Below are 26,665 nucleotides of genomic sequence, written 5' to 3'. Positions count from 1 at the left end.
GAGGAGCTGTTCCAGGGAGGAGGTCGATGGCACAGTCGTACGGTCGGTGAGGGGGCAGAGATGTGGCTCTTGCTTTGTTAAACACCTCTCTGAGACCATGGTAGCATTCTGGGACATTGGAGAGGTCAGGAGCGGAGTTAGTAGGTACTGGCCGAGGGGGTAGTGCGGCAGCAAGCAGGCAGGTTCGGTGGCAGTCCTCTCCCCACTCCCTGATCACCCCGGTCACCCAGTCGAGCTGAGGGTTGTGCCGGCGGAGCCATGGGTAACCCAGGATGAGGGGTTGGCCTGGAGAGGGGAGCAGGTGAAACTGGATAGTTTCTTGATGGTTTCCCGGACAGACCCATCGAGACCCGGGGCCGTGACATGAGTGACCGATCCGAGTAAGTGTCCGTCCAGTGCCCGGGCAGGAATAGGAGGTGTCAAACGGAGGTTCTCCAGTCCCAGTTGGCGTGCCAGCTTGATGTCCATTATGTTGGCTTGGGCGCCAGAATCCACCAGAGCAGCCAGGGTGTGAGTTGAGTCAGAGAGGCGGAGGTGAACTTGCAGCAGGGGTTTGCGGTCGGAGGACTGGATGGTCATTGAACTCAACCGGACTCCCCCTACGCCCGGTGAGCTTCGGCCCTTTAAAGGGCAGGTTACCACACGATGTCCATCACCTCCACAATAGAGGCAGAGGTTTGAGGTGAGCGGCGCTGGCGCTCTGCAGGAGTGAGGGAGGCTCGCCCAATCTCCATAGGCTCAGACTGATCAAGCTGACCTGGGTGAGTGGCAGTAGATGACAGGAGCCCAGTCGGATCTCTCCGAATGCCGGTAGTAGGTGGACCTTGGCGCCCCCTCTCACGACTGACGGGTCTGTATCCTTCTGTCGATCCTGACAGTCAGTGCGATGGCTTCATCAAGAGTGGAAGGCAGTTCATGGGAGACCAACTGCGTCCTTGATATAGTCAGCCAAACTATGGAAGAACGCGTCCACCAACGATGGTGTGTTCCAAGAACTTCGTCTAGCCAGGGTTCGGAAGTCGATGGAATGGTCTGCGACTGTACGTCTGCCTTGTCGAATACTGAACAGTTCACGAGACGCCTCTGCGGTGGGTGAATCCAGGTCAAACACCTTCAGCATCTCCTCAGCAAACAGGTCGAAGGTTGCACATGCGGGGGTTTGACGTTCGAACTCTGCTGTTCCCCAGAGTCGAGCTCGGCCCGTCAGGTGAGTGATGGCATACCCAACTTTAGCCCCCTCCGTGGCGAAGGTCCTTGGCTGCAAGGAGAACTGAAGTCGGCAGCTAGTCAGGAATGGCCGGACCTGGGTTGAATCGCCGTTGAACCGCTCGGGGTTACCAATCTTGGGTTCGGAGCAGCGGCTGCAATGACCGGGGGCAGGTAACTCGGGGGCTGGGCTGGTGGGCAGACTGGCTGGGGGTAAGGTTGGTGAGGAGTTGAATGATCATGGCGAGTTGTTGTTGCTGCTGCTGGAACTGCTGCTCATGCTCATCGGTTTCCATGTCGGGAAAGTGTGCGCTGAGTCCATAATGGTCAGATCGTACTGTCACGATTCAGACAGACGACCAGAGGACCACAATTGCGTCACACCAGAAAGTTTATTAAACTTAAGGGAAAAGGGAAGTAGGGGAGTGAATGAAGGCTCCAGGGGTAACAGGGATCCCGTCCAATGCGCTGGGTCTGTGCCCCCCCAGTGGCAGCGATGCGTCCTATGAAGCCGGTGGTGGGTGGTCCAGAAGTCCTGGGGGGAGACACAGACACAACAGGGCGGAATGAAACCAGGCAGCAGTACAGTTCAAGGGAAATCCAAAATACGTAGTAGCAAGGCAGAAGGCTGGTCAGAGTTACCGGGATTGAAGAGTAGTCAGGAGTCGTAATGGCAGAAGCAGGTCTGGATCTCCTGAGGCAGAAGAGTATCCAAAAAACAGGCAGGTCCGGGGTCACAAAACCAGGGTGAGCCAGAAGCGCGAGCAAACAGGTTCCGGGTGTGAGCTTTGCAGACGATCTGACACCGGAGAGCTGAAAGACAGGGCCTAAAATACTGGGAGAGGTTAGTGGGTAATGCAGCGCAGCTGGCAGAGTAATTAGAGCCGAGCAGAGCAGGGACAGGTGGAGCTAGTTAGGCTGAGTAGAGAGAGGGAGGTGAGCAGAGTGGAAGATAGTGGAAACAAATTAAGGTGGTAACCCGGTGGAGTGAGAGGGCTCATGACACATACACTCAATTAGCATTTGGTAGCATTGCCTTCAAATTGTTTAACTTGGGTCAAACGTTTCGGGTAGCCTTCCACAAGCTTCCCACAATAAGTTGGGTGAATTTTGGCCCATTCCTCCTGACAGAGCTGGGGTAACTGAGTCAGGTTTGTAGGCCTCCTTGCTCGCACACGCTTTTTCAGTTCTGCCCACAAATTTTCTATAGGATTGAGGTCAGGGCTTTGTGATGGCCACTCCAACACCTTGACTTTGTTGTCCTTAAGCCATTTTGCCACAACTTTGGAAGTATGCTTGGGGTCATTGTCCATTTGGATGACCCATTTGCGACCGAGCTTTAACTTCCTGACTGATGTCTTGAGATGTTGCTTCAATATATCCACATCATTTTCCTTCCTCATGATGCCATCTATTTTGTGAAGTGCACCAGTCCCTCCTGCAGCAAAGCACCCCAACAGCATGATGCTGCCGCCCCCGTACTTCACGGTTGGGATGGTGTTCTTCGGCTTGCAAGCATCCCCCTTTTTCCTCCAAACATAACGATGGTCATTCTGGCCAAACAGTTCTATTTTTGTTTCATCAGACCAGAGGACATTTCTCCAAAAAGTACGATCTTTGTCCCCATGTGCAGTTGCGAACCGTAGTCTGGCTTTTTTATGGCGGTTTTGGAGCAGTGGCTTCTTCCTTGCTGATTGGCCTTTCAGGTTATGTCGATATAGGACTCGTTTTACTGTGGATATAGATACTTTTGTACCTGTTTCCTCCAGCATCTTCACAAGGTCCTTTGCTGTTGTTCTGGGATTTATTTGCACTTTTCGCACCAAAGTACATTCATCTCTAGGAGACAGAACGCGTCTCCTTCCTAAGCGTTATGACGGCTGCATGGTCCCATGGTGTTTATACTTGCGTACTATTGTTTGTACAGATGAATGTGGTACCTTCAGGCATTTTGAAATTGCTCCCAAGGATGAACCAGACTTGTGGAGGTCTACAATTTTCTTTCTGAGGTCTTGGCTGATTTCTGTCAAGCAAAGAGGCACTGAGTTTGAAGGTAGGCCTTGAAATACATCCACAGGTAGACTTCCAATTGACTCCAATGATGTCAATTAGCCTACCAGAAGCTGGAATTTTCCAAGCTGTTTAAAGGCACAGTCAACTTAGTGTATGTAAACTTCTGACCCACTGGAATTGTGAAACAGTGAATTATAAGTGAAATAATCTGTCTGTAAACAATTGTTGGAAATATTACGTGTGTCATGCACAAAGTAGATGTCCTAACCGACTTGGCAAAACTATAGTTTGTTAACAAGAAATTTGTGGAGTGGTTGAAAAACGAGTTTTAATGACTCCAACCTAAGTGTATGTAAACTTCCGACTTCATCTGTAATATATGTAATAGACAATGGAGGTTATCTGAGAATAATAGTTTTTTACCAATTTAGGTTAATACGTTTTGAGATGGGACGACAGAAGTTTAGAAGATATTTTAATATCTGATGTACTGATTTCTATACTCTTATTCTCTCTGTTTCACTCTGTCACGCCCTGACATAGAGTTCGCAAGTTGGTTTGGTCAGGGTGTAAATATCTATGTATGTGAATATCTATGTTGTGTATTTCTATGATGGCCGGGTGTGGTTCCCAATCAGATGCAGCTGTCGATCGTTGTCTCTGATTGGGGATCATACTTAGGTAGCCATTTTGCCTACCTATGTTGTGGGATCTTGACTCTTGTTTGGCATGTTTGTGTGTAGCCATTGTGAGCTTCACGTTACGTTGCTTTTGTTGTTTTGTCGTGTGTTAACTTAGTTAATAAACATGTATGCATTCCACGCTGCACCTTGGTCCAATCCTGTATTCAACGAACGTGACAGAAGATCTCACCACCAACGGACCAAGCAGCATGCCCAGGAGGAGCAAACACCCTGGACACAGCGGGACGCAACATTGGTAGATGTCCTCCTCGGTTGGGGGAAAATTACAGAGGAGTAAGCCGTCCGTTACGGTGAGGTAATGGAGGAGGCCTGGAGTCCGGATCAACGGCGACGCCAACGGTGCTGACGACGAATGAAGCCCGAGAGACAGCCCCAAGAAAATGTTGGGGGGGGCACACGGGGTGGTCGACGAAGCAGCAGGAGGCCGTGAAAGGGCTGACTGTGGAGGAGGAGGCCGCTATTGTAGAGGTCCTCCAAGACCTGCGGATCAGCAGTATGAGAGAGGAGGCCACCACATTACGGGGGCTGTTAGAGAAGAGGGAGCAGGAGCTCTCACTTCAGAAGGAGGCGCTGCAGGAGGCCCAAAGGGAGAAGGAATTAGTGGATGCACGGAGAGAGGAGCTGGCCAGGCAAGAGCTGGCAGAGCCAACTCCCCGTACTCATTTACATTTTAGTCATTTAGCAGACGCTCTTATCCAGAGCGACTTACAGTTAGTGAATACATTTTTTTTTTTTATACTGGCCCCCCGTGGGAATCGAACCCACAACCCTGGCATGGCAAACGCCATGCTCTATCAACTGAGCTACATCCCTGCCGGCCATTCTCTCCCCTACCCTGGACGACACTGGGCCAATTGTGAGCCGCCCATGAGTCTCCCGGTCACGGCCGGCTGCGACAGAGCCTGGATTCGAACCAGGATCTCTAGTGGCACAGTTAGCACTGCGATGCAGTGCCTTAGACCACTGCGCCACTCAGGAGCTGTAAGGAGAGTGTGTTCATTGACGAACCAAGTTATGCGGAGATACGCACTGTGTCGCCAGTGCGCTTTCACAGCCCAGTGCGTCCTGTGCCAGCGCCCCGCACGTGCCGTGCGAAAGTGGGCATCCAGCCAGGACGGGTTGTGCCAGCTTTACACTCCAGACCTCCAGTGCGCCTCCACGGTCCAGTATATCCTGCTCCGGTTCTACGCACTGTGTAACCAGTGCGCCTCCCCAGACCGGTACGCCCCGTACCTGCTCCCCGCACCAAACCAGTGGTGCGTGTCTCCAGTCCGGTACGGCCCATGCCTGCTCCTTGCACCGAACTAGTGGTGCTTGTATCCAGTCCTGTACGGCCCGTACCTGCTCCCCGCACCAAACCAGTGGTGCGTGTATCCAGTCCAGTATGGCCCGTACCTACTCCCCTCACCAAACCAGTGGTGCGTGTCGCCAGCCCGGTACGCCCCGTGCCTGCTCCCCGCACCAAACCATTGGTGCGTGTCGCCAGCCTGGTACACCCCGTACCTGCTCCCCGCACCAAACCGGTGGTGCGTGTTTCCAGTCCGGCACGGCCCGTGCATGCTCCTCGCACCAAATCGGGGGTGCGTGTCTCCAGTCTGGTATGTCCCGTGCCTGCTCCTCGCACCAGACCAGTGGTGCGTGTTCCCAGCCCGGTGCGGCCCGTGCCTGTTCCTCGCACCAGACCAGTGGTGCGTGTCCCCAGGCCGGTACGGCTGGTGCCAGAGCAGTCCGCTCCACCGGTGCCTGGTCTAGCTCCGGTCAGCTGCTCCACTCCAGTGCCAGAGCAGTCCGCTCCACCGGTGCTTAGTCCAGCTCTGGTCAGCTGCTCCACTCCAGTGCCAGAGCAGTCTGCTCCACCGGTGCCTAGTCCAGCTCCGGTCAGCTGCTCCACTCCAGTGCCAGAGCAGTCCGCTCCACCAGTGCCTGGTCTAGCTCCGGTCAGCTGCTCCACTCCAGTGCCAGAGCAGTCCGCTCCACCGGTGGCCAGTCCAGCTCCGGTCAGCTGCTTCACTCCAGTGCCAGAGCAGTCTGCTCCTCCACCGGTGCCAAGTCCATCTCCGGTCAGCTGCTCCACTCCAGTGCCAGAGCAGTCTGCTCCACCGGTGCCTAGTCCAGCTCCGGTCAGCTGCTCCACACATTACATTGCTTTTGTTGTTTTGTCGTGTGTTAACTTAGTTAATAAACATGTATGCATTCCACGCTGCACCTTGGTCCAATCCTCTATTCAACGAACGTGACACTATCACCTAAAGACATTACTCTCTCTGTCATGTGCTCTGCCTTCCCCAACTCTTCTCTCCTTTCATCTCAACTCCTGCTCTCTATCTGTCTCTCTGTCTCTCTGTCTCTCTGTCTCATCTTCCTCCTCTTGGTGCCTTCCCCTCCCTCTTGCCTTCTCTTCTCAGCTCTCTCTCTCTCCACTCTTCCCGCTTCCCCCTCTGTGCCTTCCCCCTGACCCAGGCATTGTTTTGTCAGCGATTCGAGCTGACGGGAGCTCTCTCTTCTCCTCTCACAGCTGCTAGGTGAAAAAACCCATTAGCTCTTTTAGAGGACACAGGTAGATTTCCAACAGTTTGTCGTCTGAGATGAAATTCCCCTCTTTCCTGTGAGTCCCTAAGCATGTCTGGGGAATACTAATAGGGAATATCATTCCCAGATCCGAGTGGAAAAGTGGAAAGGTGGCTATTTTTATGACTCGTCATTCTTACTGGGGAAACCAGCGTTTAGAGAAGGGAAGGTGTTGTGAACTTGACGAGCGAGGAAGTGGTGTGAGTCTTTTATAAGTAATGTTGAAATTATTCAAAGATCTACTTACAGCTTTGACAGGATTGTGTAGGGAAGAGAAATAAGGGATTTGAAGATTTTTGAGAGCGAGGATGATGATAAATGCATTTCATATTTGCCTCCCTTTTCCATTGGCGGTGTGTGAGCCTGATGCCTTGATAAACTAAGCTTGGAGGCCAGAAATGTAAAAATGATTGTGATTTGGGTTATGAGAACTAAATGATGCTGGTTGTGGTGGCATAGACGTAGGCAGGGCTAGTCTGTGGTGGTGCTGTAATGCTATTAGCTTGGAGCGCTGTGTAATACAAGGGTTTTAAGCTGAGTCTGGGGACGTCACTTTCCTCCTATTAAGCCCTTGCGAGTCTCAGTGTGTGTCTGATGACAAATCACCACCAATGCGACATGATGGACAGCTACACACACAGACACACACACACACACACTGACTGACACACACACACATACACACTTTACGCTGCAGCATAAGCATGAGAGGAAAATCGGACAGATTTGGACCGTGTGTTCTTGAGTAATTCTTCAGTCTACCCATGTTCCCATCTTTTCCATTTACAGAGCTTCCTATTTCTTTTCCACAATTTACATGCTTCAATTATTAGATAGACAACAATAGCATCTCTCCTTTCCTCTGTCCTCTGCAGGTTGTGTGCCCCTGCCTCTGAATTACCTGGACTGGTCAGACGTGGAATCCATAGTGGCAGTGTGTTTGTCCTGTGTGGGCATCCTGGTCACCCTCTGGGTCATCTTAATCTTCGTGGTGTACCGCGACACGCCCGTGGTCAAGTCGTCCAGTCGTGAGCTGTGTTACATCATCCTGGTGGGCGTCTTACTGGGTTACATCTGCCCCTTCACCCTGATCGCCTATCCCACCGTGGGATCCTGCTACCTGCAGCGTCTCCTAGTCGGCCTCTCGGCTGCCATGTGCTACTCCGCCCTGGTCACCAAAACCAACCGCATTGCCCGCATCCTGGCCGGCAGCAAGAAAAAGATCTGCACCAAGAAGCCCCGCTTCATGTCGGCCTGGGCCCAGGTATTCATCTCCTTCTTCCTCATCAGCCTGCAACTCATCCTGGAGATAACCCTGATCATCCTGGAGCCGCCCTTGCCCGTCAAGTACTACCCTAGCATCCGCGAGGTCTACCTCATCTGTAACACTAGCACGGTGGGCATGGTGGCACCGCTGGGCTACAACGGCCTTCTCATCATGAGCTGCACCTACTACGCCTTCAAGACGCGCAACGTCCCGGCCAACTTCAACGAGGCCAAGTACATCGCCTTCACCATGTACACCACCTGTATCATCTGGCTGGCCTTCGTGCCCATCTACTTCGGCTCCAACTACAAGATCATCACCACGTCCTTCTCCGTGAGCCTGAGCGTCACCGTGGCGCTGGGGTGCATGTTCTCGCCCAAGATGTACATCATCATCGCCAAGCCGGAGAGGAACGTGAGGAGCGCCTTCACCACGTCTGATGTAGTCAGAATGCATGTGGGAGACGGCCAGGCGGCTCAGCAGAGCAAGAGCATTCTCAACATGTTCCGTAGGAAGAAGAACAGACATGGAAGCACCAAGTGAGTAACCTTCAGTGATGTTCAGAACTCAGGTCCTAGAGATGAGGGCATATAGAAGGACAGAATAGGGCCTGCACACTCATTTGGATCCAAAAGTTGTCTTGTGACTACATTTAACATGTGTTTGTAGTCCCTACTCTGTCATTCTACTGTTTTCTGCCCAAATATGATGACATATAATGTGTGTTTGACTATACATTTTCTTGGTAGATTAGCCAATTAGAAACTAAATGTGATAGATATTCACAGATTCACAGATGTAATGCTGAGGTAATATATGTTGATTTAACTCAGAACTGGGCGTATCTTCAAAGCTAGTCCAATTGCAAGATTAACACAAAATAATGAGAGCGTATACTTTATGTATGATGATTAAAGAATAGATTTAAAGTGGATTCCTAATAGGCGTTCCACAGCAAAGATACTGACAGTAAGGATTGAGATGGGAGATGAGAGAATGTTGTCTGAGTGTTGTCTCTCACCATTGCTCTAATATGCCCCTCTCAAACTCTTCCAACAGACAGAGGTTGACTCTGACAGGCTAATGTTTAGACACAGGGCTTGGCAAACTCCTATCCTTGAGGACTGCGGTGTCTTTGGAAAATAAGGGCTCAGTGGTTAGTAGGAGGAGGGTCTACTAATCTTTCTTTATAGCTCCAGACTGGTTGGTGATTACAAGGTATGAATGACAGCCAGGAGACACTGCAGCCTTCAAGGGAAGGAGATGTGCACACCCCTGGTTTAGGCACTTTTGGTTTGTCCTGAATTGCCCTCACATTTATCCCAGTTTGAAGCATGAATGCCTCTCTGTCTCCCTCACTAATCATATAAGAGATACAAATCTAACCTAGCCTGCTATGCACAGCACTAAAACCTTGTGTCATGACTTTTTGTCAGACAGTACAGGCACCAGAAACATTTTGCAAGTGCATGTTGCCCATCTCAGCTTGATAAGGACTTACTGTAGATAGACAGGTCTACATTTGGTGGATGGCTCAAAATACTTTGAATTCAGCCATCTATGATTCATAATTCTGTTCAAACAGAACATTATGAAATTATGAATCACTAAGTATTTAGTTAAGTGCGCAGAATGATTATTAAAAGCATTGCCTCTTAGAATTAATGAATGACCCACAGAACTGCTGCCTCTTAATGTCGTTAAAACGTATTTAAAGTATTTTAACATACATATAGAAATGTTGAAATGCTGCTGTTATGTTCTATTGTGCTATATTGTTGTTGTTGTTGTCTAACCCTTCCCCCGGGTTGTCTCCGTCAGTAACGGCAGTCTTTATCTCGTTCATAGTTCTAATGGCAAGTCTGTGTCATGGTCTGAACCAGGTGCAAGACACCCTCAGAGGGGGGGGAATGTGTGGCACAGACTGTCTGTGCATGTGAGGAAACAGGAAGCCGGCTCGAATCAGACGGCGGTCATCAGGCCCCTAACTAACGCCACCGTCGACCCCCACAGCTGCGACCCCCGCCACCACCTCCACGGCCCTGGCACAGACCCCCACCTCCCCCACCCCGGCACCAAGGCTCTGTACAACCTGGCGGAGGAGGAGGGCGAGGGGGGGGAAACACGCCCTCTCTGGACTCCCCCCCACTCCCACTCTGGAACGCTCCACGGGCAGGACTCGGAGGAGCCACCCTCTTATTCTCACTTAACGGACTGTACCACCGAGCATTTGCAGGGGGCGATGGTGGACACGTACAGCTCCAATGTCCCTGGATTTAACGACACAATGGGTGCCTCCGGCATTCAGGCCAGCTCCACCAACCAACTCCAAAGTTTCACCTCCTCTCAGCTTTCCCATCCCCTGCAAGGGGGGGCTTCTTTTGGAGAGGAGGGCCTCATCTCCCCCCTGGAAGGGGCTGAGGGAGAGGCACTGGACCTCCTACACAGCTACACGGAGGAGGAGGAGGAAGAGGACGACGACGATGAGGAGGAGGAGGAGGAGGAGCTGGCTCAGAGTAAGCTGACTCTGGAAGACTCCTTGACTCTGACTCCCCCCTCCCCCTTCAGGGACTCAGTGTGTTCTGCTGGGTCGGTTCCCGGCTCCCCTGTCTCTGAGTTGGTCCTCTGCAGCCCCCCGAGCTCTGCCTACTCCTCCGTCATCCTCCAGGACTTCAGACAGAGCTCCTCGACACTGTGAGAGCCACCAGGCACTGACACACACACACACACACAGACACACCATGTTACTAAGAGGTAACATCAATGATTTGATAATGTATTAATTTATACATTTCTCCATTTGCTCTGTCATTCGCTTGCTTGGATTATACAATACTTTTTACATCAAGGCGGAGTCGAAATGAGAGAAAATAAAAAAGAAATGGAATAGTCCAGTAGCAATCATGTTTCTCAAGGGATGTGAGTTCCCACCAGCCTTTCTGCAAACTTTGAGACTGGGAACAGCGCCTACCCGGCTCTTGTGCCAAATGGATTGGCAATCACAATGATGGCTGTAGCTATATGGTTTGGTTTTGCTGTTGTTGTGCATTTAAAATATCCTATGAGACAAATGGAGGGAAGCCCTATTGCTGTGTATAAGGTGCTTGGGACTTATCCTATGATTTCAGTGAGATACAGGGACAAAGCCGGCTAAAGACTACAGATCACAGAATGTACTGCCTGTTTGGTCCAATACTGTACCTGTGCAGTTCATAATACTATGTGTAGCAGACGCAGCTGTTTCAAAAGACTCTCTTTGCCTTTTCTCATAAAGACTTAGTCGTCAATAAGAAGCACTCGCCTCAGCTTACCAGTACTTTTACTGCTGACCTCATTGCAGCTCAAACATTTGCTCTCTGATAGGAAATAAACTCTCTTTATGAACCGCAGGATATGCTACAGTATATTATATGACTGATGTTTTCATGCAGTATTATGTGTCTCCGACATTGCATACAGGGCCCCAAGGTACTGTAACATAATATACTTTAATTGGAGATTGGGTATTTGCGCTGTATGAGATACTTTGCAACATGTTTTGTTATTGTGCCAATCAAAGTAGTTTTCCAGTTCTCTGCATTAATGTTTACTGTATAGCTCTTTGCAGAGACTGGTGATGAGGCATCTTCAGGAGATTCTGAGATTGTGTACAATATTCTACATTATGTGGTGGGTTTGATTGTAGGCGACAGTAATTTTATGACATAAGTTCAAACATATTCTATGAAATCCTGAGACATGTTTGGTTCACACAGGATGCTATGAAGATGCGATTCTGTTTTCCATACTGTGTAGGGTGTCCACCCACATTGCCCAGAGTGGGTGAAAACGTGTTTTGGTGATGAAATTTCAATTCCTTATGTTATAAAATATATTTTACCAAGACAAATATTATTATTTATGTTCTGAATCATTCAGTGGGGTCTGTCTCTAACATATCATTAACATTATATCCAAAAAGCCGGATTTCGTAACCTAATACATCCTATAATAAGCACCGAGCTCTGTTGACATAGTGGTGCAGGTTTCTCGTAACAACATTTGAGGATTTAACATTTTGTGGTCATCGTCTTCAAAGTTGTTTCAGCGGGTCGCAAAAAGCAAAATATGCATGACACGAGCTGAATTAAATGTAAAAGGCTTTGAAAATAAAAAGCTTGGTATATGCTCTATGCTTCGTTGACATTTCACAGAGATAAGCTTGTTTTTGTGAGAAATCTAAAAAAATAACAGGAATTTCGAATTAATATGAAAAGCGTATGCTAAAATATGAAAATACTACATGTCATGTCTCAAAATCAATATCCATCTTACCTCCATATTGTTTTATGTCCTGCGGATTGGAGAAGAAAGATGACGAGTTCAACAGGAAAGTGAACCTGTCAGGTAGCCATAGCCTTAATTCTTGCACAAATGTACACAATGTACATTTCCAGATTTTTTGCCACTTTTTTCTCTAGCCTCCATTGATTTAGTCACCCTAATTCTGGCCATCCTACAAGGGTAAAAACTCCAATAACTTTTGAACAGATTATGACAGAGACATGAGGTTTGGACCATTGGTTTCTTAGAGGATTATCTACACAATTAACATATTTTACCCATTGGTCAAAAGATGCATTTTTGATTGGACACCCTATACTGTGTGTGTGATGATTTTTTGTTTTGTTTTCTGAGGTCACTGTGTCATTGTAATGGGAATATACTTGTGTATGTTTTCAAAGTTTGTAATACTGTTGAACCATCTCTCGTTTTTTCACACGGATGGTATGTTTGTAATATCAGTAAATGTTTATATATTTAGAATGTGAAACTATTTATACATTTTAAAACTCATCTTACAGATGCCTGTGAAAGAGCTGTGTGTTGACATTGATTTTGGGTAACTTTTCAGATAAACTTTACAAGTCAACCGTATCCTCTTGAAAATATTCAGTTGTAAAGCTTACCAATGGGTAGTTAGTTGTGGTAAGATTATACACGCTTCAATCTCGCTTAGATCTTGTACTATAAAATTGCAGTTGTATTGGTTTACTTGATCATACGTTTATTAGTACTTTATCTATAAGAATGAAAATCCAAAGTATATAAACATGAATATACAGTATGTATAGTACTATAGTATTGTAATTGTTATTACAAAATGTTATATTTAGCCTATTAGTGTAACTTGTTTGAAGGTTTTAACATTTCTTAAATGTAACGTAACAGAAAGATCACGTTTTACACGGTCTCAGCTTGAATGAGGTAGGCCTACATGTTTTTGGCAAGGCGAACAATGCTGTAAAATAAAAACCTTTTATAGTAAGATGACTGTTGATTGCATGATTTCATAATGCTTTAATTTGGGTTAACTGGTGCATTTTTTTCACCAATTAAATGGCAGTCCTGATAAACTTTATAATGCATTTGTCCAAATAGGCCCCTACCATTTGTTTGAACGTTTTGATTACAGGTAAAATGTACATGAATAGAAAACATAATATATTAGGAGCAATTAGTGCGTTTGAACAATCAGCATGAGCAGAGCAGCTCAAAAAAAAAAAAAAAATTGCAAGTGCCTCTCTCTCTCTGTCAGACTCACCATGGTTACCATGTAAACACATTAAGAGAGAAAAAAAAGTTTAACCGAAAGTAGACATTTCCGGGTCCTATGACTTATCAGGTGGTTTTGAGCAAGTAGGAGGAGGAGGGAAGTAGAGCGCTTTCTATTGTAGTTACCGTATTTCCAAACAGCACAGAAACGGAGAGGACAGTTTCCCATTGCCTCATCTTGTGAGAAAAAAGGAAGTTGTTGAGTTTGAGAAAGTTGTCACTGTCACTCGGAGTTTCACACCATGGCAGGCGGCTCGGTATCGGAGTGTAAGGAATACTTGTTCAAAGTCCTAGTCATCGGGGAGTTAGGTGTGGGGAAAACCAGCATCATCAAACGATATGTCCACCAGCTATTCTCCCAACACTACAGAGCGACAATTGGCGTAGATTTTGCACTCAAAGTGATCAACTGGGACAGCAAAACGCTGGTGCGGTTACAACTATGGGATATTGCAGGTAGGACATGGATGCACATTTTCATTAATATCAATACTTTTGAGATGATGTTACAAAAAATAGAGTACCATATGTTATGCACTGAAAGTGCTTGAGTGCAGTGACCGCGCATTTCTAGAGGGGAAGTTTAGGAAATCACAGGCGCTCGTGAAACCCGTCGCGCGTTCCCAGGAGAGCACTGTAAGTAATGTGACTCACAGGGCTGTTCGCACAATCGCAATAACTTTATTTCTTTGTTACTTGTTACATAAGTACGCAGGAGAACATTCAGATTGAAGTTACAATTCCTGTATAGACTGGTCTGTTTCGTTCCCACGTGGTATGATGATCAGGATAGCGCATATAATTGAGAATGGAATGTAGGTCATGGGCTGGTCGCCTGAGTGCCCACCCAGTGCTGAGAGGAATCCAACCTTTGCCAATTGGCATCACATTTCTACAGGTTGAGTAAGTTTCAGTTGGCTCAGTTCACACACACACACACTCTCTCTCTCTCTATCTTAAGAATAGCCTACAATCTAGTCTGTGGTGTTTTCCAAACTCAGTCATGCATGCCAGCACATGTTCTCTGTTCTCTTTCCAGTCGTGAACCCTCCATTCTTCTTTTGTCAACTTTATGACAACCCATTTTGTAAACCTCATGACAAGCCCTCCATTCAGGATCTTATCATTTAAGAATCTAAAATTAGATTGGGAGGCAGATTGCCACATGCCACTTGAAACTGTTTACACTGTTTAAAAAGATCCTCCTCACACTTTTGAGTTGTGACTCTGTAAACATTTACAATGGGTTTTGGTTCTATGACCTCAAGGCACTTCACTGCCATATGAGGCCTTACTTCTAGTGGGGGGGCATTTGGTCAGGGATTCATGGGAAGCAGTCGTCAGGTAGCTTAGTGGTTAAGAGCGTTGTGCCAGTAACCGAAAGGTCGCTGGTTCTAATCCCCAAGCCGACTAGGTGAAAAATCTGTCGATGTGCCCTTGAGCAAGGCACTTAACCCTAATTGCTCCTGTAAGTCGCTCTGGATAAGAGCGTCTGCTAAATGACTAAAATGTAAAATGTAAATCATCACTGATAAATCAATTGGTTTGACTTAAAGGCTAACCTCAGCCTCCTACCATGACGAATACACAGCTCACATGATCATATTTCTTCTCACATTCTTCTCACATATTCCCCCCGTCCCGGACACAAAGACTCTAATGCAATCTTCTAACAGGACTCTCATTGAATGGATACATTTATTATTGGCTTCCACTATGCGTCACATGTGAGTCTTTATTAGGCCAGGCAGGAATACAGGCAGCCATATGGATACAGCTGACTCCCTGTCATACGCCTGCCATCTGAGAGAGAGGCTACACGTTTATCATTAGCCAGGAGTAAGAGCTCTCTGTGTGTGTGTGTGAGAGAGAGCGGGAGAGTGAACTATTGCTTTTATAGGCAATCATGAGGTTGTGAGATTGGGATCAGGACATGCACAGTAGCCTATAACTGTCATGATTTGAATTTGTGAAGTATGTTGTGACGGATGTTCAATTCACTATGAATGAGGTTGAATTTGAAACCAGATATAGAACTAGGGAAAACCACTCTGAGAAGTAAAGTCTGACATGTAGGTTGGCAGACTGACATGGACAGAGACAGACAGTCTTCACAAAGACTGTTGAAGGATGACTGCTGTTTTATCATGATCTCATCACACACTGGCAGCGCTATGAGACAGGTCGTCACGACAACCGTCATCTGTCACTAGATCTGATAGGTGATGCCATTGTCTCAAAACAGGTGGTGTCACTCCTCCGCGACGCTGGTCCCTCAACTGATCTGTCTTCTAAGACTTTGAACTGACATTTGAATATTGCACATCCACCATTCAAAAAAATGAAAACATAGATCCTAATTTTTGATATATCACTGTGCTCTCGTATGACTCTCCATGAAATAGGCAGAATAACTAGCTAGCTAAATTATGTGATTTTATAGTTTGCAATTGTGTGAAAATAACTAACCGGTGGCTATCTCCTGCATACATTTTGTGCAGGGACGTTGGTCGCCAGTGCAATGGCTTGATCAGCTGTGTAGCTAACTGTTGTAGCTAGCTAGCTTACTGATATAGCTAGGTAGCTCTTCCTTCACTGACATAAAAAGATTGCTTAGCCTGTTTAAATTACCCTGAAGTTGTAGACATGCAGCCCATACACAATTAAGAGGAACTGGTAGTTATGAGATCAGTCCGTAGTTCAGCATGTTTCTCCACAATCGTATCGTTGGGTCAGCTGAGCACAGCAGCTGACTCAGGAGGTTACTGTAATGACTTGTGGCAGAAGAACAGCTGCTTCATGAAAACCCATAATAATGTCAGCATTAGCACTACTAGCTACAGTAGCTTGCTAGCTAGCTTTTGTTGGAAGATTTAACATTGTGTGTGCAGCACTAAGTAAGTAGCTGGTTGGTTAGCAGCAGCGTTTCAGTTAAAGATGATTTCAGTGACTGGTTCAGCTGTTAGACAAATTTATGCTAGCTTTCATGGGCAAACTTCAGAAATACTGCTAATTGAAGCACAATAATACTTAGCTAGGTGTAAAATGGGGCGACTAAGACCTCCTCACCAAAAATGAAAAAACATTATTGACATTTATTGTTTTAACATAGATTCATTCAAACAGTTTGAGGGGTTCAGCAGACAATGTCACCTAGGTAATATTTTCGAATGTTATGGCAGCCCATTGTCGCTGGACTACATTTTATCTATCCCATTACCCTTTGCGAGATACGAGACAGTGCAGGCATAATCGACACGCTATCTGATGCAAGACAATGAGGTGACACAGAGAGAGAGTAGGACAGCGTGCAGATACCCACCGACATGGGTGTTAGCTCATACCAGGGAAGGCAGCCTGTCACATATGGATGGCACTCTACCAAAGGAGCTGTGAGGTCAAAACACACACACACTTCCTCATTCACATTTACTGATTGTATCATTGCTAAAGATAAGCTGTGAGAGAGAACACACTCTCACACCCACACAGATATAACATCGGATGAACTCTGAGGGGGATGACACACATACACAATTATATACATTATACACACCCTCCCACACACAGACATACACAATATACACACCTATTCTGGAGACAGTGAGGATGACAAGGACTCAGAGAAAATAAGGAATTAGGGAGAGAAAGTGAGAGGTGTATTGCCAAGTCATTAAGAACAGTCATTAAGCATTTTAATGGTGCAGAAAAAGGGGGTGGGCTTGTCCTCATGGCAACGATAAGGACCAACCAACGTCGAACCAACATCGTCTTTACTCTCCCATAATGATTACAATCTGGGATGGAATGATGGTAATCAGGGCCTTGTGGAAGATGAATGTACGTTGGAAGTCAGCGTGAAGCCAGGGCCTCGCCCGCCCCTGTGGCCCAGAATAGCTGCCCCTTCTCTGGGCTTGTCTGAGCAGGGGGACAGGATAATTACAACCATGAGGTGGTGGTGGTGGTAAATAAGCCAGCACCTTGTGCCAAGGATTTAGACATCCTGAGAGAAGGGCACCTCACTGGTTCACTAGAGGGGGAGGTGAGGAAGGAAAAGCAGAATGGGGGAAGGGGGGGAGGGAGAGGGCCAATTTTCCAACAAGGGTATTACCATTTTACAGTATTGGATTATGTGGCAATGTTCATAGTCTAAAAGACTGTAGAGAGTAACTCTTCGGTTCGCATGCTCCTTAGTGGAATGTGACTGATGAGTCGTGGTTTAGTTATGGACTTTGTTTTACAGCTTCTCCTATGCCACTCACTCTGCATGTTGCAACTTCCTATTGGCCCTAGCTGTCTCGTAATGACCACCATATGTACTGTACCTCCGCCAGAGAAACATTTGGCCGGCATTTGAATAGAATTCTGTGGGGTTTGGTTCACAGCCCCGAGCCTCCCAACAACTAGAATGGCGCTGTAATGGAAAGAAGCCGTTTTACAGGCTCCTGACCAATTCTGCTGTTTTGTGTTTATTTGCGCTAATCTTATTTTCTTTGTACATAATGGTTCCACCATCGTTTCCTATGACCGAAAGAGCTTCTGGACATCAGAACAGCAATAACTAACCTCGATTAGGATGAAGATGTCTACTTCATCGAGTCGGAGGCGCAGGACATACTGCTCACCCCGGACCAGGCCCTAATCCCCTAGACTCGAAAAAGAAAAATGCGGTTTAAGAGAGGCGGGCATGCTGACGAAACGACGTCGGCGAGTACGTAAACCGCCTCTACCCTCAGTTCTATTGGCGAACGTACAATCTCTGAAGAACAAACTGGACAAGCTTAATTCGAGACTATCCTATCAACAGCACCTGAATAACTGTAATATACTATGTTTCTTGGAGTCGTGGCTGAACATTGACATGGATAATAAACATCTAGATGGTTTTTCTATCCATCGGCAGGACAGAACAGCAGCGTCGGCTAAGCTCAAGGGGGGAGGTGTGTGTGTCTCTTTGTTAACAATCTCTAATATTTAGGAAGTCTCAAGGTTCTGCTCGTCTGAGTTAGAATACCTCATGATAAGCTGTAGACCATACTATTTACAGAGAGAGTTTATCTATATTTTTTGTAGCTGTCTGTTTACCACCATAAACTGATGCTGGCACTAAGACCGCACTCAATGAGCTGTATAAGGCCATAAGCCAACAAGAAAATGCTCATCCAGAAGCGGCGCTCCTAGTGGCCTGGTAATTTTAATGCAGGAAAACTGAAATCCGTCTTACCTAATTTCTAACAGCATGTCACCTGTGCAACTAGAGGTGAAAAAAAACTGTAGATCACCTTTACTCTACACACAGTAACGCATACCAAGCTCTTCCGCGCCCTCCATTTGGCAAATCTGACCATAACTCTATCCTTCTGATTCCTGCTTACAAGCAACAACTCAAACCGGAAGTACCAGTGACACGCTCAATACGGAAGTGGTCCGATGAAGGGGATGCTAAGCTACAGGACCGTTTTGCTAGTACAGACTGGAATATGTTCTGGGATTCATCCGATGGCATTGAGGAGTTTACCACATCAGTCACCGGCTTCATTAATAAGTGCATCGATGTCGTCGTCTCCACAGTGACCGTATGTACATACAGTATCCCAACCAGAAGCCATGGATTACAGGCAACATCCTCACTGAGCTAAAGGCTAGAGCTGCCGCTTTCAAGGAGTGGGACACTAATCTGGACGCTTATAAGAGTCCCGCTACACCCTCCGACGAACCATCAAACAGGCAAAGCATCAATACAGGACTAGGATTGAATCCTACTACACCGGCTCTGACGCTCGTCGGATGTGTTAGGGCTTGCAGACTATGACGGATTACAAAGGGAAACCCAGTCCCGAGCTGCCCAGTGACGCGAGCCTACCAGACAAGCTAAATGCCTTCTATGCTCGTGTCGAGGCAAGCAACATTGAACCATGCATGAGAGCACCAGCTGCTCCGGACAACTGTGTGATTACGCTATCCATAGCCGATGTGACTAAGACCTTTTAAACAGGTTAACATTCACAAGGCCGCAGGGCCAGACGGATTACCAGAATGCGTACTCAGAGCATGCACTGACCAGCTGGCAAGTGTCTTCACTGTCATTTTCAACCTCACCCTGACCCAGTCTGTAATACCTACATGTTTCAAGCAGACAACCATAGTCCCTGTGCCCAAGAACGCCAAGGTAGCCTGTCTAAATGACTATGGCCCCTGTTACGTTCTCCCCTCTGGTGTAGTTCGTCTGAGGAGGAGACGTAAATGCCCGTGCCTACGCACACAATGTAAACTAGATGGATGGGGAAGAAATGTGGGGTGTAACTAACTAAAATAATGGGACACAACAACCAGTACTCATTGTTAGCCCTCTGGGGTCGTTTAGTAAGGTACTGAACAACATGTACAACACCCATAAAGAAACAGTAATAAAACAAAGACCAATCAAACAAACCAGGGATGATAAGAGAAGGGAATGTTTGGGAACGGGGTCCAAGTAATGAAAATAAACAAAAGGTCCCTCCGCCTCTACACACCTAATTCTTCCTAACACTCTAAGCCCTAACCCGCTTTCCTACCTGTTACCACAAATACAGGGGTGACACCCGCCCGGCTAACCTAGTGTGTAAAACAGTGGGTTATCTACGTGTGAATGTACACCCATGGGCAGAACTACCTTCCTCTGCAACTGGATCCTGGACTTTCTGACGGGCTGCCCCCCAGGTGGTGAGGTTAAGCAACAACACATCCGCTACGCTGACCCTCAACATGTGAGCCCCTCAGGGGTGCGTCCTTAGTCCCCTCCTGTACTCCCTGTTCACCCACGACTGTGTGGCCGCGCATTTCTCCAACACCATCATTAAGTTTGCCGACTGCACAATGGTGGTATGCCTGATCACCAACGACAATGAGACAGCCTATAGGGATGAGGTCAGAGACCTGGCAGTGTGGTGCCAGGACAACAACCTCTCCCTCAATGTCAGCAAGACAAAGAAGCTGATCGTGGACTACAGGAAATGGAGGGCCGAGCACGCCTCAATTCACATCGATAGGACTGTAGTGGAGAGGGTCGAGATCTTCAAGTTCCTCAGTGTCCACATCACTAAGGATCTATCATGGTCCACACACACCAACACACACCTCAGGATGCTGAAAAGATTTGGCATGGGCCCTCAGATCCTCAAAAAGTTCTACAGCTGCACCATTGAGGGCATCTTGACTGTCTGCATCACTGCTTGGTATGGCAACTGCTTGGCATCTGTTTTGCTCTACGACCCCCACAAGCGTCTTGTGAGTCGTCTGTCTGTAGCATCTGAACAGTTTTGGCTACACACTAATACGACCACTCTGTGGAAAGGTGAGACTCTCACGAACATGTACATGTTTTTTTTTTCTAGGACACCCACAGGCCTCACAAGACTCGTCTGAAGGTTCCCTGGTATCAGTTGGAAACATTTATGGAAGTATATATGGAGACTTTTTAGTGCCAAAAATAAGTGGTTAAATCCATATATATATATTTATGATATATTTCTTATATCGCTCAGATGTAGGACAGAGACTTCAGAACAAACTTCCTTTAGATTTTTTGGTGGGACTATTTGTTGTTCCATGTAGTGAATCTGTTATTCAATGTGTTTGTATGGGCTAATAGCAGTAAGGCCATCTGTTTTTTAAAAATATATTTTTGGGATACTATCAATTGTTTTGATACTTAAAATTCAAACTCAATAGCAAAATGATCCTTGGTTTGACGTTCTTAAAACAATTCCATATAGCTTAGTAGAACCTTCCCCACTCCCTCTTAGACTGTTTGCTAAGTTTTTTGTCTCCTCACATACACTGCTGCTACTGTTTATTATCTGTCACTTGTTCTTAGTTATATGTACACATCTACCTCAATTACCTTGTACACCTGCACATCGACTCTGTACTGGTACCCTGTGTATATAGCCAAGTTAACGTTACTCATGAATTTATTATTACGTGTTTTAATTTTCTATTATTTCTCTATTTTCTTTCTCTCTGCATTGTTGGGAAGGGCCCGTAAGTAAGCATTTCCCTGTTAATCTACACCTGTTGTTTACGAAGCATGTGACAAATAAAATGTGATTTGATTTGGGGGGAACAGACTGGTGAGACTGCCTCTGTTGCCGCTGCAACAGAGGCAGGCTTGGACAGTTTCCATGGTAACCCGCCCACAGATAGCATCTCGACGGAGACCGTAGAGCAGAGACCAACTAAATGTTAATTTTTTCTTGAGTGGATGGTCGAGGGACTGGAAGATAATTAAAAATAATTTGTAGACTGCAAATTGACCAAGAAGCCCAAACAAATATCAAATTTGACCTTGCTTAAATTTGTATACGGTCACGTGTCTCTCTATTATGCGTGGGAATACTTGAGAATAGATTTCCAAAATTGAAGCTGATTTCCTGGTGTTTTTAGTCTTTTATGTTCAACAATAAAACATTTAAATAAATATTGAAACCACCCAGATTCAGCCTGCGGCCCGCCAGTTGGGGTACCCTGCCGTAGAGGAATCTCAGTTTCCTAGGGCGCAGAATGATGAAACGTTTCTCATTCTGTGTTTCCCTCTTTCATAAAGACAACTCCCACAAGGACCATGGAGAAGAGAGATGGACACTTCCCGTTATGTGTCTGTAGAAAATATGACTTTCCCTCCTTGACTAACTATATAGATACACTGCATGACCTAAAGTATGTGGACACCTGCTCGTCGAACATCTCATTCCAAAATCATGGGGCAGGTAGTGTTTTCCTGGCATCTGCCAAACCCAGATTTGTCCATCAGACTGCGCGATGATGAAGCGTTATTCCTCATTCCAGAGAACGCATTTCCTCTGCTCCAGATTCCAATGGCGGCGAGCTTTACACCACTCCAGCCGACGCTTGGCATTGCTCATGGTGATCTTAGGCTTGTGTGCGGCTGCTCGGCCATGGAAACCCATTTCATGAAGCTCCCAACGAACAGTTATTGTGCTGAAGTTGCTTCCAGAGGCAGTTTGGAACTCGTAGTGAGTGTTGCAACCGAGGACAGATGCGCTTCAGCACTCGGTGGTCCTGTTCTGTAAGCTTGTGTAGCCTACCACTTCACGGCTGAGCTGTTGTTGCTCCTAGACATTTCCACTTCACAATAACTGCACTTACTGTTGACCGGGGCAACTCTAGCAGGGCCGAAATTTGAGAAACTGACTTGTTGGAAAGGTGCCACGTTGAAAGTCACTGAGCTCTTCAGTAAGGCCATTCTACTGCCAATGTTTGTCTATGGAGATTGCATGGCTGTGTGCTCTATGTATACACCTGTCAGCAACGGGTGTGGCTGGAATAGCCGAATCCACTAATTTGAAGGGGTATCCACATACTTTTGTGTATATACAGTGTAGCTGTAGCCTACACTAAACTAAAGTCATTTAAAGTGAAACTGACAGCGTTTTAACAATATGAAACCTTATTGAAATCTGTTCATATACACCCCAGGTAGAATATGACACTTTTTTCATATTTAATTTTCTGACAAGCGAGCACTTAGATATGGTCATTTTCACGTTTTCATAAATTCATACAATGTTTGGGAATGACGTATAGTAAGGCATTTGTGAAAATTCTATAGCAATATAGAGTGGGAAAGCGGCCGTGCGTTTGGACAATTTAATAGACACTGCAGTGAATAAAACCTAATAAAAACATCTGTCTTGTCCAACACCAGAGTCTACGCAGACCGTTGCGCCATAGCCAATCAGAGCTACAGTAGGGCTTTTATGCAAATAAGCCATTTGCCACACGGGCCTGCCATCATTCACTTTGAACTGGACTGTGTGTTTGCAGGCAGTAGCAACATCGCGACTTTAGTTCATTAGAACACAATCGCCAAAAGCCACATACACCTAAATGGATTTCTGCAAATATGTAAATACCATGGGAGTCCTCTTACATCTTACATTTTGAGAACTTCACAGTCCTATTGATCAAACAACCATGAAAAGGAGGCTAGCTCTCCCTCAGTTGCCTATGCAACAGGATCAACAACTAGCTAATGCTAGCCAGAACGAGATTAGCTCAAATCTAACGAGGGAACATCAGATAAACCCTCTCAAACGTTTCAGCTAGTTGGCCGTCAAAATTGTACCCTGCTTGTCCTTCTGCAGCTGGCCTGCTTGTCCCAACTCACGTTTTGACAACTGAATGGGAACTTGCCTGCCCGCCCATTTGATCGATGCCAAATACATTTGATTGACAACTAAGAGATCTGCTAACTGTGGATAACAGTCATTCAAGTTCAGCATAGGTAGCTAGCACAGCGATTACATTTCTTGCTAGCTAACCAAATGACACCTGCATATCTAGCTGAAGCCACCGAAAGATGATATGAGGGGAAAAGGTCGGTCACTCAGCCACACCTCCAATGACATGACATCCTCCTAGCAGCTAGCTAGCTAACGTTAGGCTCTGTGTTTTTTAGCTTGCTAAATAAATAATGAATGCAGCATTGCTGTATGGTGCACTCAAAATGTATTGCACTGTAGTTGAGTAGCCAGCCTATGCTACCGCTCAATTGTTGCTGTAATAGGCCTACATGTTTCTCCTTTGCATGGTGTTTTGAGGCAGGTTTAGTTTTTTAGTTATTAATTGTCAAGCTTTAAAAACCGAAGCCAGACTGCAACATTTTAGTAGCCTAGCTAGGACTGTGGCATGTCTGTACACTTTCCCGCCGCTGCGAGCTGTAAACGAGACACGCGAAAGCACCACAATTTGAAGTTGAATTCACAGATGCAAGTGCATCAGGCTGTCATTTAATAAAGTAGATACCTCAACTGTTGACTCAGTTATACTGGCTTGTGTGTCCTATTGCCTATTGTCCTTTAGTAGTAATTTACAGTGCATTTGGAAAGGATTCAGACCCCTTGACTTTTTCCACATTTTGTTACATTACAGCCTTATTCTAAAATTGATTAAATTGTTTTTTTTCCCCTCATCAACCTCGTGTGTGTGTGTGTGTGTGGCTCTGGGAGGAGGGTGTTGTGTGATGTTGGCAGTGCTTGATGTGACTTGTAGTGTAACGCTGGCGGTATGGTAGGGGGCCAAAATGAATTGACAACCCAAATCATTGTGCGGGCCGGATATAAATGTGTCACGCCTTGTGTTTGATACGTGCGCTAGCCTATTAGCCACGTTATGACTGACTTGTGATCATTGCCCTTGCTAGTTTGATTGTATTGACATTCCCAGCTTCAGTTACAGTTGGCCGTTTTTGTTCTAAATATTGAGTCATTAAAACTGAAACAGTGCATCATCCCGAATGTGATTTACAACCTAATAGCAATATTTTCTGGACTACCAAGAAATGTATTGATGAACTATATTAATCATGCATTGAACTGCATCCATCTATTCTGCCAACAATGCCTTACTGTACGTCATGGAAGTTTGAGTCAAATATAACCTATTTTTATAAAGTTGGTTTTGAAGCATAAACTGGGAATTTTTATATGTTTTACTGATATTATGATGACCTGTTTGTTTCATATCTGCAAAGAAGTTAAAACGCTGTCATTTCCACTTTAAAATATATTAAATTACTGACATTGACGCTTGGAATAAACATTGTGCAAGTTCTATGAGAATAGTCTCAGAGGATCTTAAGCAATGCATGCTATTTTATTTTGCTTGGGATTTTATTAATATCCAGCATCTTGTCGAATTTCACAAACTGCAGTTTCAGTTTGAATTCCCTAATGATTCTCTCTCCTCCCTGTTCGTTTTTGTAAAGATTCCAGTTTTACAGACTTGACATTCTTTCCTTCACTTCAGGAAGTGATATAAAACACACACACACACAACCATGTTTACCAGTAAATGGCAAAATGGCCGACCTGTCTTAACTCACTATTGTCATTAAAGTCTCCAGCTTTAATGTAGCCTATACAGCGAGCCACTCAGACCCTTTGCCTGTTGAATGCTAATTAAGTTAGCATTAGACACAGCATTTCTCTATTACAGCACATGATTCTTATTTCTCCCCATAAACTCAGTGTTATCCTGTTCTGCCTTAACAATGTTGAATTGCTGCCTACATCGAAGTTGTGCCATTGGGGGTTAGAGCTATTTACAAAACTTGCCTTGGAGGTTGCAGTAGAATAGATAGATAACAAGTCGTCTGTTGTTTAACCATTGAACCTCATCCTGCCTCTAATGGCCTAACACCTCAGCACAAACTACAATCATCACGCTGTGTGTGTGCATCTGTGTGCACACTGGCATGTGTGTGTGTTGGATTTATTGAATGGTTTAATCAATATCTATGAAGCGTTTTCACTCCTTTTCCCCCTGGGAAGGTAAGGGCTACTAGTCTGGCTAATACTTAACTAGAAGTACTCCTGACTGGCCTCCCGAGTGGCACAGCGGTCTAAGGCACTGCGTCACAGTGCTTGAGGCGTCACTACAGACCCGGGTTCGATCCCAGGCTGTGTCACAACCGGCCGTGACCGGGAATCCCATAGGGTGGCGCACAATTGGCCCAGCGTTGTCCGGGTTAGGGAAGCGTTTGGCCGGGGGGGGGCTTTACTTGGCTCATCGCGCTCTAGCGACTTCTTGAGGTGGGCCGGGCACCTGCAGGCTGACTTCGGTCGTCAGTTCAAAGGTGTTTCCTCTGGCACATTGGTGCAGCTGTTTTCCGGGTTAAGTGGGTGGGTGTTAAGAAGCGTGGTTTGGCGGGTCATGTTTCGGAAGACGTATGACTCGACCTTCGCCTCTCCCGAGCCCTTTGGGGAGTTGCAACGATGAGACAAGATCGCAATTGGATATCACGAAATTGGGCAGAAAAAGGGGATAAAAAAGAAATATATAAAGTCCTCCTGACTTCATAGTTTTGATGTTGTCGGCACGATGTGGTCCTCTGTAGCTCAGCTGGTAGAGCACGGCGCTTGTAACGCCAAGGTAGTGGGTTCGATCCCCGGGGCCACCCATACACAAAAATGTATGCACGCATGACTGTAAGTCGCTTTGGATAAAAGCGTCTGCTAAATGGCATATTATTATTATTATTATTATTATTATTATTATTATTATTATTATTATTATTATAATGAAGGGGGCTGTGCTTTTACTTGATGGTTCTCCTTCGTGTCTTTCTCACTCAAACACCTACAGGCACAGCCACACACAGCCCCCAAACGCTGCCCTCTTGCATTACAACTGTTGGATTTTCAATTCCAAACAATGAGAGGTCTCAATCCCCCAGGGGGGAAGAAACAACATTTGAGAGAACCAATCAATGAGCGAATATTGCATTAACAAACAGCCTCTTGTGAGT

At 46.1% G+C, this 26,665-nt stretch overlaps 2 protein-coding genes across 3 annotated transcripts in view; both read left to right on the top strand.

Annotated features, from left to right (window-relative positions):
* LOC121548777 (metabotropic glutamate receptor 1) overlaps window positions 1–12,294 on the top strand; it is a 50,847-nt gene extending 38,553 nt beyond the window's left edge. Inside the window, exons 8-9 of one of the 2 annotated variants that reach the window (XM_041860338.2) lie at window positions 7,367–8,297; window positions 9,607–12,294. In XM_041860338.2, the coding sequence (XP_041716272.2) occupies window positions 7,367–8,297; window positions 9,607–10,456 (1,781 nt within the window). In that variant the 3' untranslated portion in view covers window positions 10,457–12,294. The remainder of the gene's footprint in view (window positions 1–7,366; window positions 8,298–9,606) is intronic. The other variant, XM_041860339.2, reaches the window with a different exon arrangement.
* A 1,134-nt stretch (window positions 12,295–13,428) lies between these two features.
* Window positions 13,429–26,665, top strand: part of LOC121548775 (ras-related protein Rab-32-like) — a 34,553-nt gene continuing 21,316 nt past the window's right edge. The window contains exon 1 of the mRNA XM_041860337.2: window positions 13,429–13,809. Coding sequence (XP_041716271.1) covers window positions 13,596–13,809 — 214 coding nt within the window. The 5' untranslated portion in view covers window positions 13,429–13,595. The remainder of the gene's footprint in view (window positions 13,810–26,665) is intronic.

The sequence above is a fragment of the Coregonus clupeaformis genome, chromosome 33 (genome assembly GCF_020615455.1).
Source record: "Coregonus clupeaformis isolate EN_2021a chromosome 33, ASM2061545v1, whole genome shotgun sequence".
NCBI lineage: Eukaryota > Metazoa > Chordata > Actinopteri > Salmoniformes > Salmonidae > Coregonus > Coregonus clupeaformis.
The sequence above is the reverse complement of the archived record's forward strand: the minus strand, read 5'-3'. Positions and strand labels throughout refer to the sequence as shown.